Source organism: Dromaius novaehollandiae, chromosome W (genome assembly GCF_036370855.1).
Source record: "Dromaius novaehollandiae isolate bDroNov1 chromosome W, bDroNov1.hap1, whole genome shotgun sequence".
Taxonomy (NCBI): Eukaryota; Metazoa; Chordata; class Aves; order Casuariiformes; family Dromaiidae; genus Dromaius; species Dromaius novaehollandiae.
Window position 1 is genome coordinate 46,736,902 of NC_088130.1, and position 19,408 is coordinate 46,756,309.

Genomic DNA, 19,408 nt, shown 5'->3' on the forward strand with positions numbered 1-19,408 from the left:
GGTTTACAGTACTTCTGAGATATGTTTATATTTACTGGGAACCGTGCCAAGGGGAGTTCTAGTTTGCTACTATGCAAATTGTAGTGCATCACTGTTTTAGTATTTTGAATAAAAGCACAGAACTGACCTACCACAAGATTTAAGGATGCACTGGAAGTGGTTTTATTTCTCAGCTTTATTCAGGTGGATGGTTCTACTAAGTAGGTCTAAATAATACTGATATGTTAATTAACTAAGTCCAAATACCGATATGATATAGAATGCAAACTGCTACAAAAACAGATTGAATCATTAGTGCCAAAGTAGTTTCAGAAACGAACAGAAAAATGCCAAGAATGCTAAGTGTGAGTTATACATCCCCCCCTCCTTATACATCTCTACTGGTGAAATCTTAAGTCACATTAAAGAATAAAGTAACTATGCACATATTACCTGATAGACCCTCATCTCAGATGAAATTCAGTGTACAATATGTGTATACACAATACTTGCATATTATTCCTAGGTACAATTTCATGTACTAATACTACACACATACACACACTTGTGGGGCTGTATAATGCTAGAACTACTGCAGGCAGTGAATTTGGGAAGGTTCAGGGGCAAAATCCCCTAAAAGGTTCCAAAGAAAAAATCCAAGAGCTGCCACTTAATGTGGCATACTGTTGAAGGCAGCTGTAGAAAGGGTAACACTACCTACTGGGTTTTTTTGTTTTGTTTTTTTTGTTTGTTTTTTGTTTTTTTAATACTGTGGGAAATACAGCAAGGCATAGATATATCTGTCCTGGTGCCTTCATCTTACTTTGTTCCTTTCAATGAATCTACCTCCTACTACAATTTTTTGTAACATCTAACATGGGGACATCCTGATCCATGTCCAGAGCCTAAAGGTACTCTAAGAATATAAAAAAGGGAAACTGTGTGCAATCTGTTAAATAGTTTTACATCATTATTAATGCAGTGCGACACATTTAATACGCTTCATTAAAAATGTTAAATCTAAACCAGTTAGCAGTAACTTCATATTCCGAACACACTGGCTCAAAATATCAAATGGTTTCATGCCCAATAATTAACTGAATCATATCCATGAAAGTTTTCTACTTTCTAAGTCATATATACTGAAATGTATAACATTCACTGGGAGCCTAGCCTGGAATCCACTTATCTGGGTATCACTTCCAGCTTTGATAAAGAATTACCAGAGGCGAGTCCATCAAACAGTACGTACGACTGTAAGATGAGGTACACAGCTTATTGCTACCAGAAGTCTCAAGTTCTCTGACTGAAGGTGCAGCAGAAGCAGCAATTAAGTGAGCATGCTTAAAAATTACATTTGAGAAGGATCAGTCAACATCTAGTATAGTAAGAACTTAATGGCTCTACAGAACACCAGTAGCAGATGAAAGCCACATTCAAATGGATGCGAGTGGCAAGGCTGAATCTCTCTGCAATGTGCCCACATCATGTGACATATCCCAACAACCAGAGCTAATGAAGACAAGTCAGGACTACTGCCCCTTTGATTGATTTGAAGAAGGACAAGGACTGTCTCCTACTGTGCATCAGCAATATTAACCACAGTGCTAAAACAAACAAAAAGCACTTCTTGCAGCGTGGCCCAGCACGCTTTACAAGCTTCCTTTTATCTTGCTTTCATTTTTGCCTTCCCCAAGTGTTCTACAGTAAGATTCTTAGGTCAAATCCTAAGATTTTGACTTATTTGACTTAATTGCTTGAAAATAGTAATCTATCAGGATAAAACCAAGTGAAAAAAAACAGACGTGACCAAACAAATCCTTACCTGTCCGTCTGAAGGAAAGAAACAACAATAGCTCATCGGGGGAAACTCAACATTGCCAACACTGAGCTTGTCAGCAGAACTAAAAATACATTAATTGCTTTAACAAAAAGATTGGTCAAGTAAACCAACTAGAATAAAAACAGAGCATTCATTTTCACAGTGAGACTGTAAGACTATCCCCCAACACAACTCCTACAGTGACTGAAAGGAAATACAGTTACCAAGATACGTTAACACTTTCCCAGCTAGCACAGAAAGCAGTGGGATCATTAGTCTATCAGATTAAGTTTTAACAAAACATTCACTGACAATGTGCTACGTAAGCACAGACAGCCTGTAGAGGTGTATCTCTCATTCCCCTCAATTTTAAGATAATTGTCTTCTCTCTGAACTTGTCCAACATCTATTAGGATAATAAATATTTGCATCTCCCTCTCTTTCTCTCTCTGCATGCAGGGGTTAAGGTGAATGCAGTGGGTAGAAGTAAGGAACAGAGGTGAAGCTCTTCTGCTCATGGTACTACAAAACATGCATTAAACAATGACACAAATACAGTAAAAAGCAATTGCTTAGTAAATTTTAACTGACATTTACTGCTATGTAATAAAAATCAAATAAATGAAGCAGGAACACTGGCAGATTCAGCTGATATCAACACAATTATATTTCATTTCTGTGACTGCTTTTATGTTAATAAACATGCTCAGTCTTCTTACGTCACCAACAGGATCATGATAGTAATACCATCCTGACAAAGAAAATATCATCTACGTAAAGACCAATACCAAGAGTTTAAGCTATTACTTAAAAATCACTAAGTCTACTCAAACTGCCAACTCATGAAAGTTCAAAAGGCCTGCTCAATATTTTCCAGGGAACATGTTGTTCCAAATCTAGTAAGACTACAACAAATTTTGACAACTCTGTTTTTGAAAAAGTTTCCAGTGAAAGTTACACTTTTCCTTTGTTTTTAATGTTTCTGAAATAATTTGGAATTGTCGGAACATATCAAGTGATTACTTGATGATTGCTGAATATTTTAATCCCGTAACAGGAAAGTGTCTTCAATGCCACTTCGATGACTGTATACAAATAACACGAAATTTCAACACAAATCAACCAAGAGCATACTTTGACTGAGAAGCAATTAGGCAAGCATTTATGCATGCTTTATGAAAAAAAAAATTTCTGACGCAAAGGAAGGACAATTGTAAAAACTCTGTTTCCGTGTAACTACCATAAAGAGGTGGGAGAAAAAAATCATTGGCTTGTTGGTTTTGTAAAAGAGATACAGAGACAGTAAGAAATAGAAGAGAGAACAGAACTATATAGCTTAGAATGCAGCAGAGAACATTTAGTGACCCTTCCATATGAAAAAAAGTGAGTGTGTGTACACACTTACCTGTATAAATCTACATGTCTACCTAAACAAATCTGTGTATACACATACACAGAGCTGCGCATTCTCTCTCTCCTCCTTTACTGAAGACTAGATGCCATTTCAGGCAGGGACCTGAAATTAGGGCCCACACAGCTACAGCAATAGAAAAAGAACTTAACAGGTGGTATCTTCTCCGTAAAAGGACACGGTGCAATCCATGTAATTTATAAGGACAGTGATTTGAATAGCAAACATCTCCAATTCATAACTGGAGAGAATTTTTCTACCTGCCAGTCCTGAAAACCCACTCTATGACTTGAAAGGCAGGCTGGAATATTTCTTGTTCAGGTATAACTGCCAGCGAGAGCTGCCACAATTGAAATTCAACTAGTAAGTCTGCTGTTAGAAAACAGGAGTAAAAAGATCTTAATGAAAGACTTTAGTCAGCAGAGAAGACCATAAACTAAGGAAGTTTTATGTCCATTTTATAACTGAACAGCTAGGCTGAACACTGTAACCCCAAAGAGAACAGACCATCTTTAGTTCTTTGCTTCTTAGTACCTCAGCAGATAGAAATAAATTCCTATGTCAAGTAAATCTGTACAGAGAAACAGAATTCTCAGTGAATATAGCTGACAATTCTCACGATCCCAAAAATCAGGAAGGGGTTCATGGAAAGCACATGGCCTAACAGACCTCGAGAATCCTGGTCGTACAGTTAAAAGTAATGGAACTGATAAGATAAACAAAGGAAAGAGGTTAATGCATAACCGAAGCATTAAAATAATGCTCTTGCATTGGCAAGGAGACCCAAAGCCAACTATGGCTACAACCAGAATGACCAACAAATATCTCTTTATAAGCTTCATGAAGAATCACGGCTTGTCATTAGTTGGACAGTAGTTCACAGACAGTGCCACTATTAAGAAACCAAAACCACCACCACCACTTCAAAAAAAACCACACCACGCATTCTCGGGAGTCAGTGGACCCAAGTCATTCAATTAAACACAGCCAGCAGATTCAGATCACAGGAACTAGACTGCCTTTAAATCTACTCATACTTTTTAAAGTGCCTGGAAAGCAATGCAAAGTATCAGTGGTTACCACTAGATCCAGCACTCTTCGAGAAAGAAGAGCAATCCTGTGGCCTGTATCTGGCTATCCTTCTAGTTTTCTCATATAACAGTGAGGTCTGTGACAGACTGAGCCTTTGAAGGCAGTCCAGATGAGATACGGCCCAGAACGTGCAGGTCTGGCCCAGAACGTGCAGGTCCAACTGGTACCTTTTAGTTAACTAAAGCCAGTTTCTGCAGAACTAGAAGAATCTGCATTTTTTGTATTGCCTTCATTTCTTCTGGCAGTTTCATCACTCTGGGATGCACCATCCACATCAACACATGAGTAGGGGCCAGAGCAACAGGTCCAGTACAGCACTGAAGAATCATTCTCCAAAGATAACACATAAACCAACGTTCATGGTAGTTTCACAGACAGAAGCGTATCATATTTTAACAATGCACTTCGTACGTCTCAAAGGTAAATGGAGGAGTGGCGAAGAGCGTTACAAATATCTATAAACTTTTGTTACTTGTGACAGAGGCATGGCAGGGATGTCATAGCACAAAAAAATGACCAAAGTGTCAGAGCTTGTCTTTCGTCCATTAATGGCACAATCCCTAGCTTTTACTTAGCATTTGCTACTTCCAGACCTTTTTTCCCTTCTGTCAAGAATGGAAATGCTACAAAAATGAAAAGGCCATTCCTGTATTAATAAATGTCAACTAGCCTGTCTAAAAAAACACAAAGTTACACGGATCGGTCTCTTTAAGGACACGGAATGAAATAGGCTATCCTGAATTGCCATATAAAGTATATCTGCTCCAGATAAAAGGTCAAGTATTTGAGAGCAAGAGTCTTTAAAGAGAAAGAAAGACGACAAAAAAACAACACATTATAAATGAAGGAAAAGTAAAGTAATGCACAGTATTCGGCTGTAAAAACACCCAAAGAGAAAAAACTCCACGGGATCCTCAAGCACAGGCTCTCACGGCTCCGTGTTTAAGGCGAGGGACAGCCGAGGAGCGGAGGTCCCGGCCGCTGCCAGGGGACCGCGGGCTCTGCCCGCCCGCCCAGGCAACCAGGAAGTCGGCCGGGCTGGACGGGACACAGGCACCTGGGCGCGGGCGGGCGGGCGGCAGCGCCGCCGCGGGCAGCCGGCCTTACCTCTGCGTGCGGCGCAGGCGGCTCCCGCTCCGCAAGTGCGGCAGGGTGAAGTTGGAAAGCACCGTCCAGAAGTTCGGGTCAGACATATCCATTTCTCTGCGTTCAAATCCCTAAAAACTCAATGCCATTACAGGAAAAGGAGGAGGAAAGAGCCCGCGATTATCTTATCGCTCCCTGGGGAGAGGGAGGGAGAGAGTGCGCGAGAAAGAGCCGCCACGGCGGGAAGGGGAGGAGAGGAGGCAACAGCAACTCGCACCGGCACCAACTTTCCCGTGCGGCTGCTCCGCCGGCGCTGGGCGCTGCGCCGCGCCGCGCCGCGCCGCCCCGCCCCGCCCCGCCCGGCCGAGACCATTGGCGGCGGCGCGGGGGGGCGGCGGGCGCCCGCTCCCCTCCCGCCCGCAGCCGCTGCTCCTTGCGGAGCTACGCCCGGCGCGGCGGCTCCCGGCAGCGACGGCCCTCGCCACGCCGCAGTAACGCGCACACAAGTGAGGAACTGGGGAGGCCCAGGGCACCCTGCTCCTCGCACTCAGGAGCGCTAGTTAAACTCAGCTGACCCATTGCACTGGACATGGAAAATAAAAGCCATAAGCATTCTATGTAATGTACCGCACACAGATGCGATTGCTGAGTTCACGCCTATCCTCGCAGAACTGACGGTGCAGGTACTTAATTACTATTTTCCACACGGCTACCCGACACTCAGAAGACCAGTCTCGACAGCAGGCTGGGACACGGGCCTCCATTACCAGTTCCTGCGCTTTGAAAAAGCTACCCTAAACCATGGGCTGGCAAAAGAAGGGTACAGAAAGACCCCGAGGACCTTTTCCACTCAAAATGGCAACCTAACCGTCAGGTACTTTGAGTCATTTCCTCCTATTCTTCCTCCAGCTTCCTTCTCTCTTCACCATTCCCATACCCGAGCTACCTGCCAGCATACCTGTTTTGCTTTACTGATTTTTCTCCATCCTTCCACCTTCACTTTTCTTCTTGTTTTAGCTCCATGTGTTCTGGCTCCTGTCCTTAGTCTTTTCACCCCTAATTCCAGCATCACCTTCAGGCTTCACTCCTTTCTCCCTCTAGAGCTCTATCTAGACAAGCATTTTCCCCCACATCTCTGCAGTATACAAATACATACGGAGCTTCTAAAATTTACTACTATACTGCAGTGTCATTCAGTAATGCCAAATTCTAGTGTTCAAAACCAGCAGCAGTCACGTATAGAGAAACACTTGCTGTGGCTTCAAAAACAATGAGGTTTGTTTTAACATACTTGAGATTTCTATTGGCCTTTTAGTTTGCCTAAGGGTCACGTATAAGGGACTTGGGTCACATTTACCGTTATGGAGAGAACCTGGCAAGTTTTGTGCCAAGTGTTTACTCATCTTAATAAAAGCAAGATTCCTGCATTATCTTAACACCTGAGGAGCTGTGGCTTAGAAAAAACACTAACTACCATGATAGCCGGACACACTGCTTGCTCTGAGAGAAACTAGCTAACACTGTGGTTAAATCATGAAAGAGTCATCTGGAACAGTGGTACTAAAAACGTGGGAAACGAAGAAAAAAAACTGATGTAAATACAGACCAGTCTCTCTATCACTGGGATGACAGAATAGCACCAAGATGAGCCAGAAGGGCTCGCTCTCGTGATGCGCTGGAGCACAAGGCAGCTCTGAGGAGAGCAGCGAGGCACATAACAGCATCTAAACGCTAGCCTACATGTTGAAAAGCCTCCAGAACCGCTCATTGCAAAGAAGGCGCTAAAATGTCCTCTAACAGACCAAAACATGTTTATTTCTAGGTTGCAGAGAAACACTATCCTGGGTTCTGGTTTTGTAAGTCACACGTACAAATTTTATCCTATTCAGAGAACACAGAGAAATACAATGAAGAAAAAAAAAAAAACCTTCACACAACAAAATGGAAGATAAACAGTAGGAAGATAGAGTAAGAAAGAAAATGCTTGAGATGGGTTTAGATAGGCATTTAATACAGTGTTCATACGGCAGCTATCAATCAGAGGCACTAGTACAAACCACCAGCAGACATGACTTACTGACATGCCACCACGGCCAAGCTCAGTCTGACCCAGATCAAACAGAAAAGAATTGTCTAACACTTCTCTAAAGGTATCTTAATTTTAGACAAAGATCACTGATGTGAAGGAGGGAAAACAGCCACCATCTAGTTCACAGGTCAGATTTTCTCGTTCAAACTGTATTGTATGAGCAACTGAAATAGCTGCAGCAGGCAGTACTTCGGCCAACCTCCACTCGCGCCCCCTCTGCAAGGGCTGGGCAGGAGTGCCCTCCTCGCCCTGTCTATATGCCTGCTCTTTCTATACTACTGTGTGTTAACAGAGCGGTATATACACCTATGATAGCCAGTAACATAGTGCGAAGGTTTTAAAGTTCACATGAAGGCAGGCATGCTTGGGAACCTTTCATTCTTAAAGCTCCTACTGCTTGGGAAGAGAATTCCCAATGCTCTGCATAAATGCTGAGAAACATTTCCTCCTCCACACACTCCACTGCCTCCTCTTCTCTGCTCTATACACAACCTTCTGCTTGTAATTTGCATGTTTGCAGAAAGAACTGTATACAGTGATGACTAGGCAACTGTACATGTTTGATGCTGTGAACAGCACTGTGTAAAGAGTAACAACAAAGTCTTCCACCTGTCATGAAGAAAAAGCTTCAGTGTCTCCATCTCCCAGCAAACTCCCTCCCATCCTCACCTTTCCCAAGAGGCAGCTGAAGGACCATCTTCCCTCTCCGAGTAACAAAAGCAGTTCAGTTTCCACAGCTCAGTCACATTCTGCCAAATGCACTGCATGTGGTGCTGATGATATAACATGGAGCTCAAAATTCATTTCATATTAAGGCCAAATATTAACAATCTTTTCTCCTGCAAGGCTAGGCTGTAATTCAACAGAGACTTTTGCAAAGAAATCCTCAATCACTTTAACAACAATGATCTGAGGCATCCAATCCCAAAACCTATCCTAAAAATTTTCAAAAATGAAGCAGGACTAGTTTATCATTCTGTGGGCAAAGACCCACTTGAAAAGGTAGACTGCTGCTTGCCTTTAGACAAATTCTGATAGCAAAAGAAGTTATACACAGCAGGCTGGACAGATGATTGTCCTTACAGCAACTACATAGACCTAACTATTGCAATATACATTTCACAATCTGGCAAGCTGGATCTTTGCAAATGCAGAAAGGAAAAGAAATTTTAGATAAATTTTCTGTCCATTTGTATAGCAACAGAGAGTACCATAAATAATCACATCTGAATGCCGTTCTACAGTTAGTACTGAGCACAGGTCATTTCAAGCTGCGGGGTCTGATGGCCAAGGTCAAACCCTTACAGTGCTGTTTCCAGACCCTGCATAGACTATTCACAAGTAAAAGCTCCCAGAATTGCATGACCTGTGGTTAAACTTAACTTCACCTTGGCTTTCTGTGTACAGCTACATACGTGCACATAAACCTGCTAACCAGTCAGGCTGTTTAATACAGGCCAGAAGGGAGATTTGAGTAATTATTTTTCTGAAATGCTTGGTGGACATTTGCATATTGAGGTACTACTGAGACTTTGAGAAAGGCAGGTAAATGAAGGTAGGAGTTGTGAAAAGTCCCACAGTCCCACAACAACCTTACATGAATGAGCATGCTTCAGAAAGGGAAACTTCACCCTTACGCTCAGAGCGCAAAACGTAAACGATGCTGAAAACTTCATTATGTCCGTCAATGCACAACGGCGTCAAAAGGGGTGCCTGCAGTTTGTGTTTTTCCATGCCACAGGAAAGCCTGATTTCAAAGCAAGTATCTCAAGGAAGAGAGGGGTCACAAGCTCGCGCAGCTGGTGCCACACTGCTCTCCAAGGTGCCACCCTCTCTCCCAGTTTAGTGAGCTGAGCCGGGTCGCGGACGGACAAGCAAGCGCCCAGCCCAGCCCAAAAGGAGCAGAGGGAGCGCGTGGCCGGGCAGGGAGATGGGGCAGCTGCTGCCAAGGAGTGTCCTGCTCCCTGATAAACCCCAGCCCCCTTCATCCCACAGTCTAGCAGCACACCGTATCCCTGCAACAATTTGGCAAGCAAAGGCTTGGCAGGCAGGCTGGGGAGGATTGCTTTGGTTTGGTTTTGGTGTGCGTGGGAGAGAACTAGTTGAACGTACAGTTGGACAGAAAAATCGCATAATATAGGTGACACCATGTTCATAAATATATAATGGCTAGGTTACTAGGAACAGATCTACAGCACACTGATAAACACATACTTGACAATTAAATATTTTCCCCTGCAGCAAAATATTATATGCTCAGCTACTATGAACGTCCTATCAAATTAAAAATATTTTAGATAAATTTGTAGTTGATGAAAACATTAAAATCAAATACAACAGTTGAGAACCTGCAAGCTTACACTTAGCATCATTAACTGCCTTACATTTTCAGTTGCATAGCCAACCCAAAAACAACAAGCAGCTCAGGAAACTTCATCGCTTATGAGGTGCTTTACTATGCAACTTGGCTGATGAGTTATTTTTCACAAAGCATTACATAAGGTAGCACATAACGAAAACAAGGGATAAAGATCATTAAGTTTTCCCTTTTATATTTACTTAGAGAAGATAAAAATGTCACTCAGATCAGAAAAAGTGACTAATCCACCCTTGCTTTGAAGAAAATTAAATTTCCAAAAGCAAACTTATAAAAGGCATGCTTTCTCTAAGACACATTCCCTTTCAATATATAAGCAAAAAGATTTCAAAATGTCAACATTTATTTCCAATGATTAATAGGAATAAAAGTTCTTCCCCAGAAATGTTTTAATATGCAATATTGATATGTATGCATATTTTAAGTACCACCACAAAATACTTAGGAAGTCAGTATGTCTTTAAAATCAAAATACAGTACCAATACAAATTAAGATTTTGCATATAATATTCCAATGGATTCCTTCACTCTAATAACTAAATCAATATACATTATAATTTTTCAAAACATATACAAAGATTGTTCTGGACTCATCGCCCAAAAGCATTAAAGACTGCTCAGATTCATAGCAAGACATACACTGAAGGAAGTTTACTGGTAATAGCACAGATAATAAAGAGCTCCTTAAGTATGTTACAGACAAGCAAAATCCTAACAATCACACAAGCCTGATACTGATAAAAGAGGGTAAATATGTAAATTATGAAAGAAAAAGGCAAAAATAACTGTTGCCTTAAAATTTCTTTTCTATACCGATAAGAAAGTGAGATTATGTAATCACATCTTCAAATGACAAATACTTCTTATTCTATCAGTAACTTAGAAGGAGGTTAGATGTCAATGGAGGCTGCAAATGGGGGCAGGGGGAGAGGTTAAGTGATTTTTTTTAGTCAGATAATTATTTTCCAAATTGTAGTAAAGGAACTGACCAAGCTACTCATTCAGCTCTTGCTATTTTCAAAATGTTTTGGAACACCCAGAAATTCTGCAGTATTAAAATGAAGCCATCATGTCATAGCCTTACTTTGAAAGAACAAGAAGGATAGCCATTGGTAATGAATTCGGGTACGGCAGCGTATTTAGCGTCACTAAACACAGTTTTACACATAAGCCAGTCTGCCCAAACAAACATCATTTTTAAATGAGATTTCAAGTCTGGTTGATAAACCGCTGAGTTGACAACACATTAAGACATCTGTAAAACATTTAACCTACGACCGCATCATGTTTAAGTAAGATAATTAGCACAATGTAAAAAACTTATGAAACTTACAGGAAACATTAAAATTCACTAATAGAGAGATTTCAAAAAGTAACCACAGATGAAACATATCCTAGTATGATCCACTGGAAGGAAATGTTCTTGGTTTAATACAATTCAGTACTGCTATCAGTGATCTAGAAGAAAATATAATACCCCTTCTAGTAAATGACAAAATAAAAGTGGTAAATAATGACAGGAACAAGAGAGTTTGTCATTGGATAAAGCTGCCTTGTTTGAACAACACAGATATGAACATTGCCAGACATGAAGTCATGTCAAAAAAGAAGAAAAAAGAAAAAAAAACCCAAACAACATAGGCCCAGCAGACAGAATAGAAGACAGGGATGACGAGACTCTAGGTACTATCGCAGAGAAGCAGCTGAATGTGAGCTCCTAATGTGACGATATAGCTGAAAGAACAAATGCTCCACCACAAGCAGGCAAATCTCTCATGGGAGTAAGACGATACAACTACTACATTGAGCACTGGGGGATTAGAGCATAGTTAGTTGTGACATCCCCACTTCACATTGACTGTTGAAAAAAATCAGAAGGTGTTCAGAAAAATATATATATATGATAATGAGACCTGCCATTCTATAGTATGAGGCCTGAAAAGCTCAATTTATTTAGCTTATCCAAGCCTAAAGAGTAATTTGGTCACTCAGTAAAAGTATCCCCATCTGGAAGAGGCAGGCTGTAAGTATAGTGAACTCCATCCCTGTCCCTCCTCCAAACATATTAGAGTTAGGAGCTCAAAAGGCAAAAATTAGACGAAAAAAGCACAGTTTTAAATTATTTTAACCTTACCCATTGGCACACAGTGGATTTCCCATCACTATAAGTCTTACAGATTAGATACCTCTCTACCTTAAAAAAAAAGATTCACACTTCAAACAGGAGTTATAGGATGGATACAAAAATTAGTAGACCAGGTTCTACACCCTATTTGATATACGAAGTTAGACTACGGGATCTTATTGGTCTATGTACTAATTATTTTTATATTACCCTTAATTACAATATTTGAAATCTTGCTCCCTCTAGTGGTTGATGTTTTATGTTTATTACCTTCTACTGAATTCACACACGATTTTCACTGTGGGATGTACAGTGTGAAGATAAGTTGCAGAAACCACTGAAGGGAAGGTGGTGTTCTGCCAAATTTCTAAGTTTACTTAGAAACGTTTATAAATGCATGCAAACATTATTACTCTAACCAGTTACAAAGTAATCTGCAACATTCAAATTAACCTCCCACTGCTGGGGCATATTACAGCTCATTTAAAATAAATGCATGTAAGAAAAATCAGTGGTCACTGGATCTGATCCCATCCATAAAAAGTTCTAAAAAAATGCACAATATTAATTGGAAGTTAAATATATATTGTGCAACCATCTGCATCAGCCATATAAATGCAAACCAGGCAAGACTATTTTTAATCCAACATTTTGCATCTATTGTGTAGAAAACCGTGTTAATAATTAGGCCTCCATACATTTGCTGTGGTCCCAGAGATTACCTTCTCAATCAGAGCTAGTTGAGCAAACGGGCACACTAACGAGAAAGTATGAAAGAGCAATTTCCAATTTTTAATCACTAAATTTACATCTATCTTAGCAAATTGAGAAAGCATTACTATGGTTCAGAAGAGCTACTTTACGTGATAAGCAACTCTAGCAAAACAGAAAATGTCTGTGAAAAATTTCATCATTTTTCCAGGTACCCTGGTGCATGGACCTTGACTTCATTATCATTAATGTCAGAGGAAAAAAAATATATCGTATTACCCATCCTGCTTTGCCTTTCCTCAAGTGCCTTTTTTGCCAGGACTTACCAGCATCTTAAGAGGGTCATGCCTTTTTTTCAAATCAATAATTAGCCATTTTAGTGGCTACACTATCACTGCTATAAATCTGAAGACAGATGTGTTGTCCAACTGATATGCAAAGAGCTGTAATGAAGTTTTCCATGTTTTTGTGCTTTTCACACAAGGCATTCACACACTTAAGAGATTTAATTCACTGCACTGGCCCAGGCCATTTTACATACTGAGACCTTTTCCTGCATTCACACATCCAGCCATATCTTTCCTCACATCTGTTAAAAAAAAATCAGTGGCCACAGCCTATGCAGTCAATGGCATGATACTTAAGGCTAAAGGAAATTTCCTAAATAATTTCTTAAGAAAACATGAATACAATCACTCCTAAAATAGTATGCACTTAGCTATTATTATATAATCTGCATAATAATTGCAGTCAGCTAAGGCATATTTTGTGAGAAAAATTCTTAATTATAGAATAAAATCACATTCTTAAAACAGAAGTTGTATTAAAAAAAGTGTTCCTTAAAGATTAAAAATAAATAATTCTAGCAGACTGTATCAACCTTCTATATATCATATAATATTTCTGTATCTTTTTAACATGCAAATATTCATATCAGACCTTTTCTGTCTTTACTAGATAACACATACTGTTTAAAATAAACGGAGTTTCAAATATATGTATAAAATAACTGTTCAGCAATGCTAAGGTTTTTTGGGTTTGGGCTTTTTTTCCATATGTTAACAAGCTATTAAAGAGAAAACAAAATGCAAAACCCAGCACTTCGGAGGGAAGGACAGCTGAAATAAGTGCAGCAGTTTCTTATGCAACCACTTAATTTTCGTTAGAGAGTCCCAAACAACATACCCCTACTAGAGGAATACTGCTCACTATATAGAGACATTTTCTTGAATTCAGCTCTGCCACTGGCCACCCCACTGCCATATTCTACCATTCAAAACAGACTTAGGGGATTCTCTGCACAAAAGCCAAATCAACTGCAGAAAGAAATCGAGCATAATTTGTGTTTGAGATCATTCAACCTTGATAGGTTTGGGAAAGTTGCCACCATGAGTTGCAACTTTTCTCATTTTTAAAACACCTTTCACATGGAGGCAGGGTGCTGGAGGTCAGCACAGTAACCCTCCCCACAGAGCAGAAGCACTCAAGCCTGTCAAATTCTACAGATTGATTTTGATTATATTGAAATTAGAAGCAGTTATTCAGTATAAGTGCTGCCTGCAATGAGACAGAAAAGTGCATCAGCTGATATACTTGCATACTGAATGTCCTAAACCAGTTGCCAAATCAGCACAGACTGATGGCTACAGATCTGTTAAGTATCTCTCAGAGCAAGGACATTAAAATACTCCCCCCCAACATTAGCAAGTACTATGTTTATTTCAGGTATTTTAAATACATAAATTATTTTCAAATCCTGACCTATACCACAGTGAGTAAAAATAAGGTGCTACGAATGCAGAGCTCTGTGGTATACATACCAGCACAGCAGCATTTCCTGAGCTTTTCCCTGCACTCATCTGGTTTCACGCTCCAGCCGATGCGAGTGATTGATGTGCTGTCAGCAGAGCGCGGGGTGACAGAGCGCCCCATGCAGTGCAAGCTGGCAAATCGGAACTTGGGGACATCGGAAATTGAAAGGGGAAATATTATGCTTAAAGAATATTATGTGGACTGCCTGTTAACATTATCCTTGGTATTTCAGGCAATGAGCACGCAGCTCTGCAAGTTGATGGCATCTTTAAATCTCTTTACACATCATCCTTAATGAGCTCCTACTCAAAAGGAAAAAAAAAAAATCCTATTCTAGCACACACTCTGCAGTTTCAATCTGAATTTCTGAATAAACCTAATTACACTGAAGTAAGAAAAACCTGGACCTTCTGGACTCCTTGAGGTGAAACAACTGAAGAGATACCTTGACACCTCATGTTCTTAGGCCTATATTGTTTTCTGAACAATAGAGGAGCCTGTCTCTCAGAAAGCGCTGTAGCTGAATGCTCCAGATGCCATACGCAGATGATACAGTTGCTGAAACAAAGGCTACTGGAAGTAGTAGGATTAACTACATAGAAGGTAAGCTTTTTAGAAATAAAATGGAAACCAAGCATCTAGAAGTACAAGAGAGGTTAACATGATTTTAGTTATTTATGTATATCAAAATGTGAGAGAAGACCCTTGAAATGAAGGACAAAATACTAAAAGCAATCTTACTGCTAAGATGCCTCAAGCTCTAAGACTGAATGTTATCTAGTTATTTAATCTCTGTGCTTCAGTTCTGCATCTGTAAAGCAAAGATAATAATGCCTTCCTACTTCTCAGGAGTGCAGTGAAGGTAATTCCACAAACATTTGCATGAAATGCTCAAAAAAGGCATAAAGAAAAGGAGCATACAACAGCAGGGAGATCTTCAGGCTGACCAGTGTAAAAATTCAGAGGTACCAAATTATTTTTACACCACCCTCCTTGCTACAGGCAAAGGCTGTAGGATAACAAGTTGAGCAGGACTAAGATGAGTTAAACAGTCTTAAATGCCTATCCCATGCACATCAGGGAGAATGACAAGAATCAGGGAGAACACCACAACAAGTCACAGACTTCCACCTTCCTCACCTCCAAAGATGAGCGCATGTATTTCTTTTCAGCTTTATAGGACTGAGAGAGCCCATCAACCTCCTGTAACATACAAACTGCAGCCAGCACCTCCACCAGCACCCTGTCAAAGCCATGTAAAACAGGGCATGCAGGATCAGCACGATCCATGCCAGCTTGTCATACCTCCAGCACCCGGGAAAATTCTATTGGCCATAGCTGAAACGAGAAAATTAGTGCTCAGCATTCCGACAGCAGTTCAAACTGCTGCCCGATAGTCCTAATTTCACTGATACCGGATAAAATTATTATTCCATTCATACAACTGCAGAGGATGTTTGTTTCCTGGAATATCTATATCCTGATACAAAAGGGACTTGAATCATTTATCACCGCAAATGTACATTCTTTGTATGTCAGCAGTAAAATAAACCCAACTTCAAAACCCTTCATCTTTCAAATGGCCTCTTCTTTGGCCATCTCCAGCCACGTCTGAACATCGCTGACCATGGATTTTAATGAACCTGGACTACATGCATAGAATTATCTGTTTGTTTCTCTTACATCAGTATATTCATTTATGTCTGTGTTTTGAAATTTTTGTAGGGGAGTTGGTTCACTTTCAAAACTAATGTATCACTTCAATCTTGCAAAATTTAAAAGAATAAACAAGGCTCAATATTGTCAGAGAATTATCCCAACATATTCCACTACGTCTTCATAAACACTGTTAATAACATGACTTGATTCAGTCGTAAATGCTACTACCTTCCAATGCTATCTTTTTTTATTCACCCATCAGCCAAAGGTATATTTTATTCTCCATCCTGCACACTTGGACATATGCACACGAAAAGCAGGCTTCATCAATCCAGCATGCAGCAGTGCGTTGAGAATCCAAGCGTTCACCTGGCAATGAAAGTGCTTTATGGAAGGGCGCAGGAAAAACATACCAGATTGCTCATACTGAAAGAGGCTGGCTTGGGCTGACATGTATTATCAACACCAGCACACATCGTCATCCCTTCCTCTCAAGCACTGCATCTATTTTTAGAGATATTTCCAGGTTTTATCAGTCTGGGAGGTCACATAGCATTAATTGCCTTCTCAAACTCAATTGGATGTTTTCCAAAGTACTTGCCAACAGAACTACAGTAGCCTGAGACTACAGCCTCCTAAAATATGACAAGAACCTCTTCTAGACTGTTGCTGGTGTACTTTGGAGCCCATGAACATGTTTTTTTAAATAGTCTTTTATTGTATGAAAGTTTTAGGCCTGTTTGTAGTCACTGCACACTTCTGTATCAAATGGCCAATTTGTCTTCCTGGACAAGAAGCATCATGGCATTTCCCATCTAAGAACCACTCTTGGAGCAATCCTTCCCCCAACTCTCCAAGGTGCATCCTTGTGACTGTAACTTTCTGCTATGTAGCTCTGAGGCTCTAAACTCCCATCAACTTTGATGTTGAAGTGCTTATAGTGCCAGCACTGGTAACTGCAAGTCCCCATCTCTTTCCAGCCCCACAACAGTCTCAGCAGTTGCTCTTAGCAGCAGGTCCTGAAGACCAGAAATAGCAGCAGCCATCACTCCTGCTAATTAGGGCGAGCAGGAACCATGCTTTTGCCCTATGACAGCAGCTTTCTTCCTGCTAGAAAAGAGTTCTGCAGGCCTTGCTCATTTCTTCCCAAGGCCTCAAGACCTAACAGACACTGCCTCTGAACACGCTGTGGATACGAGCACTTGACTGCTGTAGTATGAGCCCAGAAAGTCATAGTGCTCAAAGTCACACATCACAACATACACCCAGGACAACACAGTATCACAACAATACTGTCAGCGTTGTCACACACTAACAGGGAAAGCTTACCATGTATTGACAAACACGCAAGCTTACTTAAACTAGCGTTCCTGGGAGATGGAGACAAGGACACGTTGAAGTCAGCATCACTGCAAACTTCAGGCCTCTCAACCCCCTGCTTCCTAGCACTATGCTCTAGCCTAGCAATGGGCCTGAGCCCCACGAGCCCTTCTAAGAAAACTGGTGTCCCAGCAGGGGTAGAATCACATCCTCAAGGCTGCTCTGGCCAACATCACGGCACTGGCTCTAGGACCAAGCTGCGCATTTACGACAGGCCAGCTGCATCTCATCTCCTAGCAGAGTAATAGGAATCACTCAGAGAGCTGATCAGCTCATGCCTGAATCACACCATGAGCTCTCCTCCACACCAGCACACCAAGGAACCTCTCTCCCCTTTAAAGCCAAGTGGCTCTTTTGCTGAATAGCTCTTAGGGTCAGGAGCACTGGCCGTCCCTGCCCTAACCACTGACACCTCATGAATCAAGATGACAAACTGGCCAAACTGTCACCAGGGAAGGGGTTGCTTCTTGAATTTCTGTGGTTATAACGCATGGCCTCTAGGAACCTGCACATTCAGTTCTCTTCTGCAATGGTAACTGGCAAGCAAAAGGAGCATTAAGATTTCTGAAATACAAAGGGACTGAGAACTTACGGGGTGCAGGCAGGAGCAGGGTTTTTTTGCTTGTTTGTTTGTTTGACGTATTCTGCTGGAAAAGTCTTACACTTCTTGCATTCCTATTTGCCACTTTGTTTCATTTTTAAAGTCTGATTAGAAATTGCAGCTGTGAAGTAATCACTTTAATTGTATTCAAGAATAAGCTAACACCAAAGCAAGATACTTTCCCTAGGGGAGCACCAACATTCATTGCAAAGCAATTCAGCCTGCACAGAAATGAAAACAAGTTGTACCCTGTACAGCAGAAATAATGAAGCCTCCAAAAAAGAGCCACTGCAGAGAAAGCAGTGACTTTCTGCTGTACACCTCCTCCTGCATTCCTCACTTAAAGCCTTGCAGGTCTCAAAGCACTTCTCTTAACTGCCTCAGGGCAGTTAAGCAGCTCCTTTTGGAAGCTAGCAGTGCTGTGGTGTGCTGACATTTCCACATAGTAGGAAAGGCTGTTGTTTGCAGTGTTAGTTTCTGTTCTGCATCTATTTTTATCAAGGTGCAATAAAATGCTGCAGGTGCAACATAGCCCTGCAGTGTTGGCAAGGAGCAGGGCTGAGCAGTCCCATCTCAAGAATTCAGCTGCAAGGTTGTTCCTCTGCAGACCAGTTGAAATTGGACACTGTGCTGCAGAAACATCATAGGATTTCTGAATTTGGGATAACAGGAGTGGAATTAACTAAGGGAGTATCTTCCCTTGAAGAAGCGAACTGTTGACATACCTATCAGACCAAACTTTTACAAAAAAGAGATGGACAACAAGCAGGCTGAACCAGCACTTTCTCCGTATCTGCAAGAACTGACTGCCAACAAAACAGAGTACAAGTGGCCGCCTCATTTTGGAGAATAAATGGATCTTAAATTCAGGATGTTTTAAATGCTATCCCATTAACTTAGATGAAGCCAGTTATGAAACCATACTACAGAAGTACTGCGTGCTGATTGAGACAACTGAGCCTCAGGACATTTACAATCATCACTAATAGATATGTCACCATTGTACAAGCAAAGCCTCTAGGTCAACAGGTAAAGCCATCTCAGTGACTAATGATGGCTGTTAGCAGGTCGCTTGCACGCACTGGAAAGCTCGTGGTATGACAGTGAAGGAAGACACAAGAGACTGTCCATTTCCAAGTGTATTGCAAGAGTTACCGGGAGCTCCTTGCACACTGTACAAGGTGGATTGGTACAAACTCAGTCATTCAAATGCTAACGACCTCCCTGGCTTGGAGTGACTTCTGAAAACTGCATGTGGAGCAGT

At 41.1% G+C, this 19,408-nt stretch overlaps 1 protein-coding gene across 7 annotated transcripts in view; it reads right to left on the bottom strand.

Moving 5' to 3' along the window:
* The window catches only part of LOC135323508 (microtubule-associated serine/threonine-protein kinase 4-like), a 290,162-nt gene that overhangs the window by 99,485 nt on the left and 171,269 nt on the right, over positions 1-19,408 (bottom strand). For 2 of the 7 annotated variants that reach the window (XM_064500496.1, XM_064500495.1), the window contains exon 1: positions 5,412-5,749. The exons of the other annotated variants lie outside the window; for them this stretch is intronic. In XM_064500496.1, coding sequence (XP_064356566.1) covers positions 5,412-5,503 — 92 coding nt within the window. In that variant the 5' untranslated portion in view covers positions 5,504-5,749. Of the gene's footprint in view, positions 1-5,411; positions 5,750-19,408 lie in introns of those variants that run through there. 7 annotated transcript variants of the gene reach the window in all.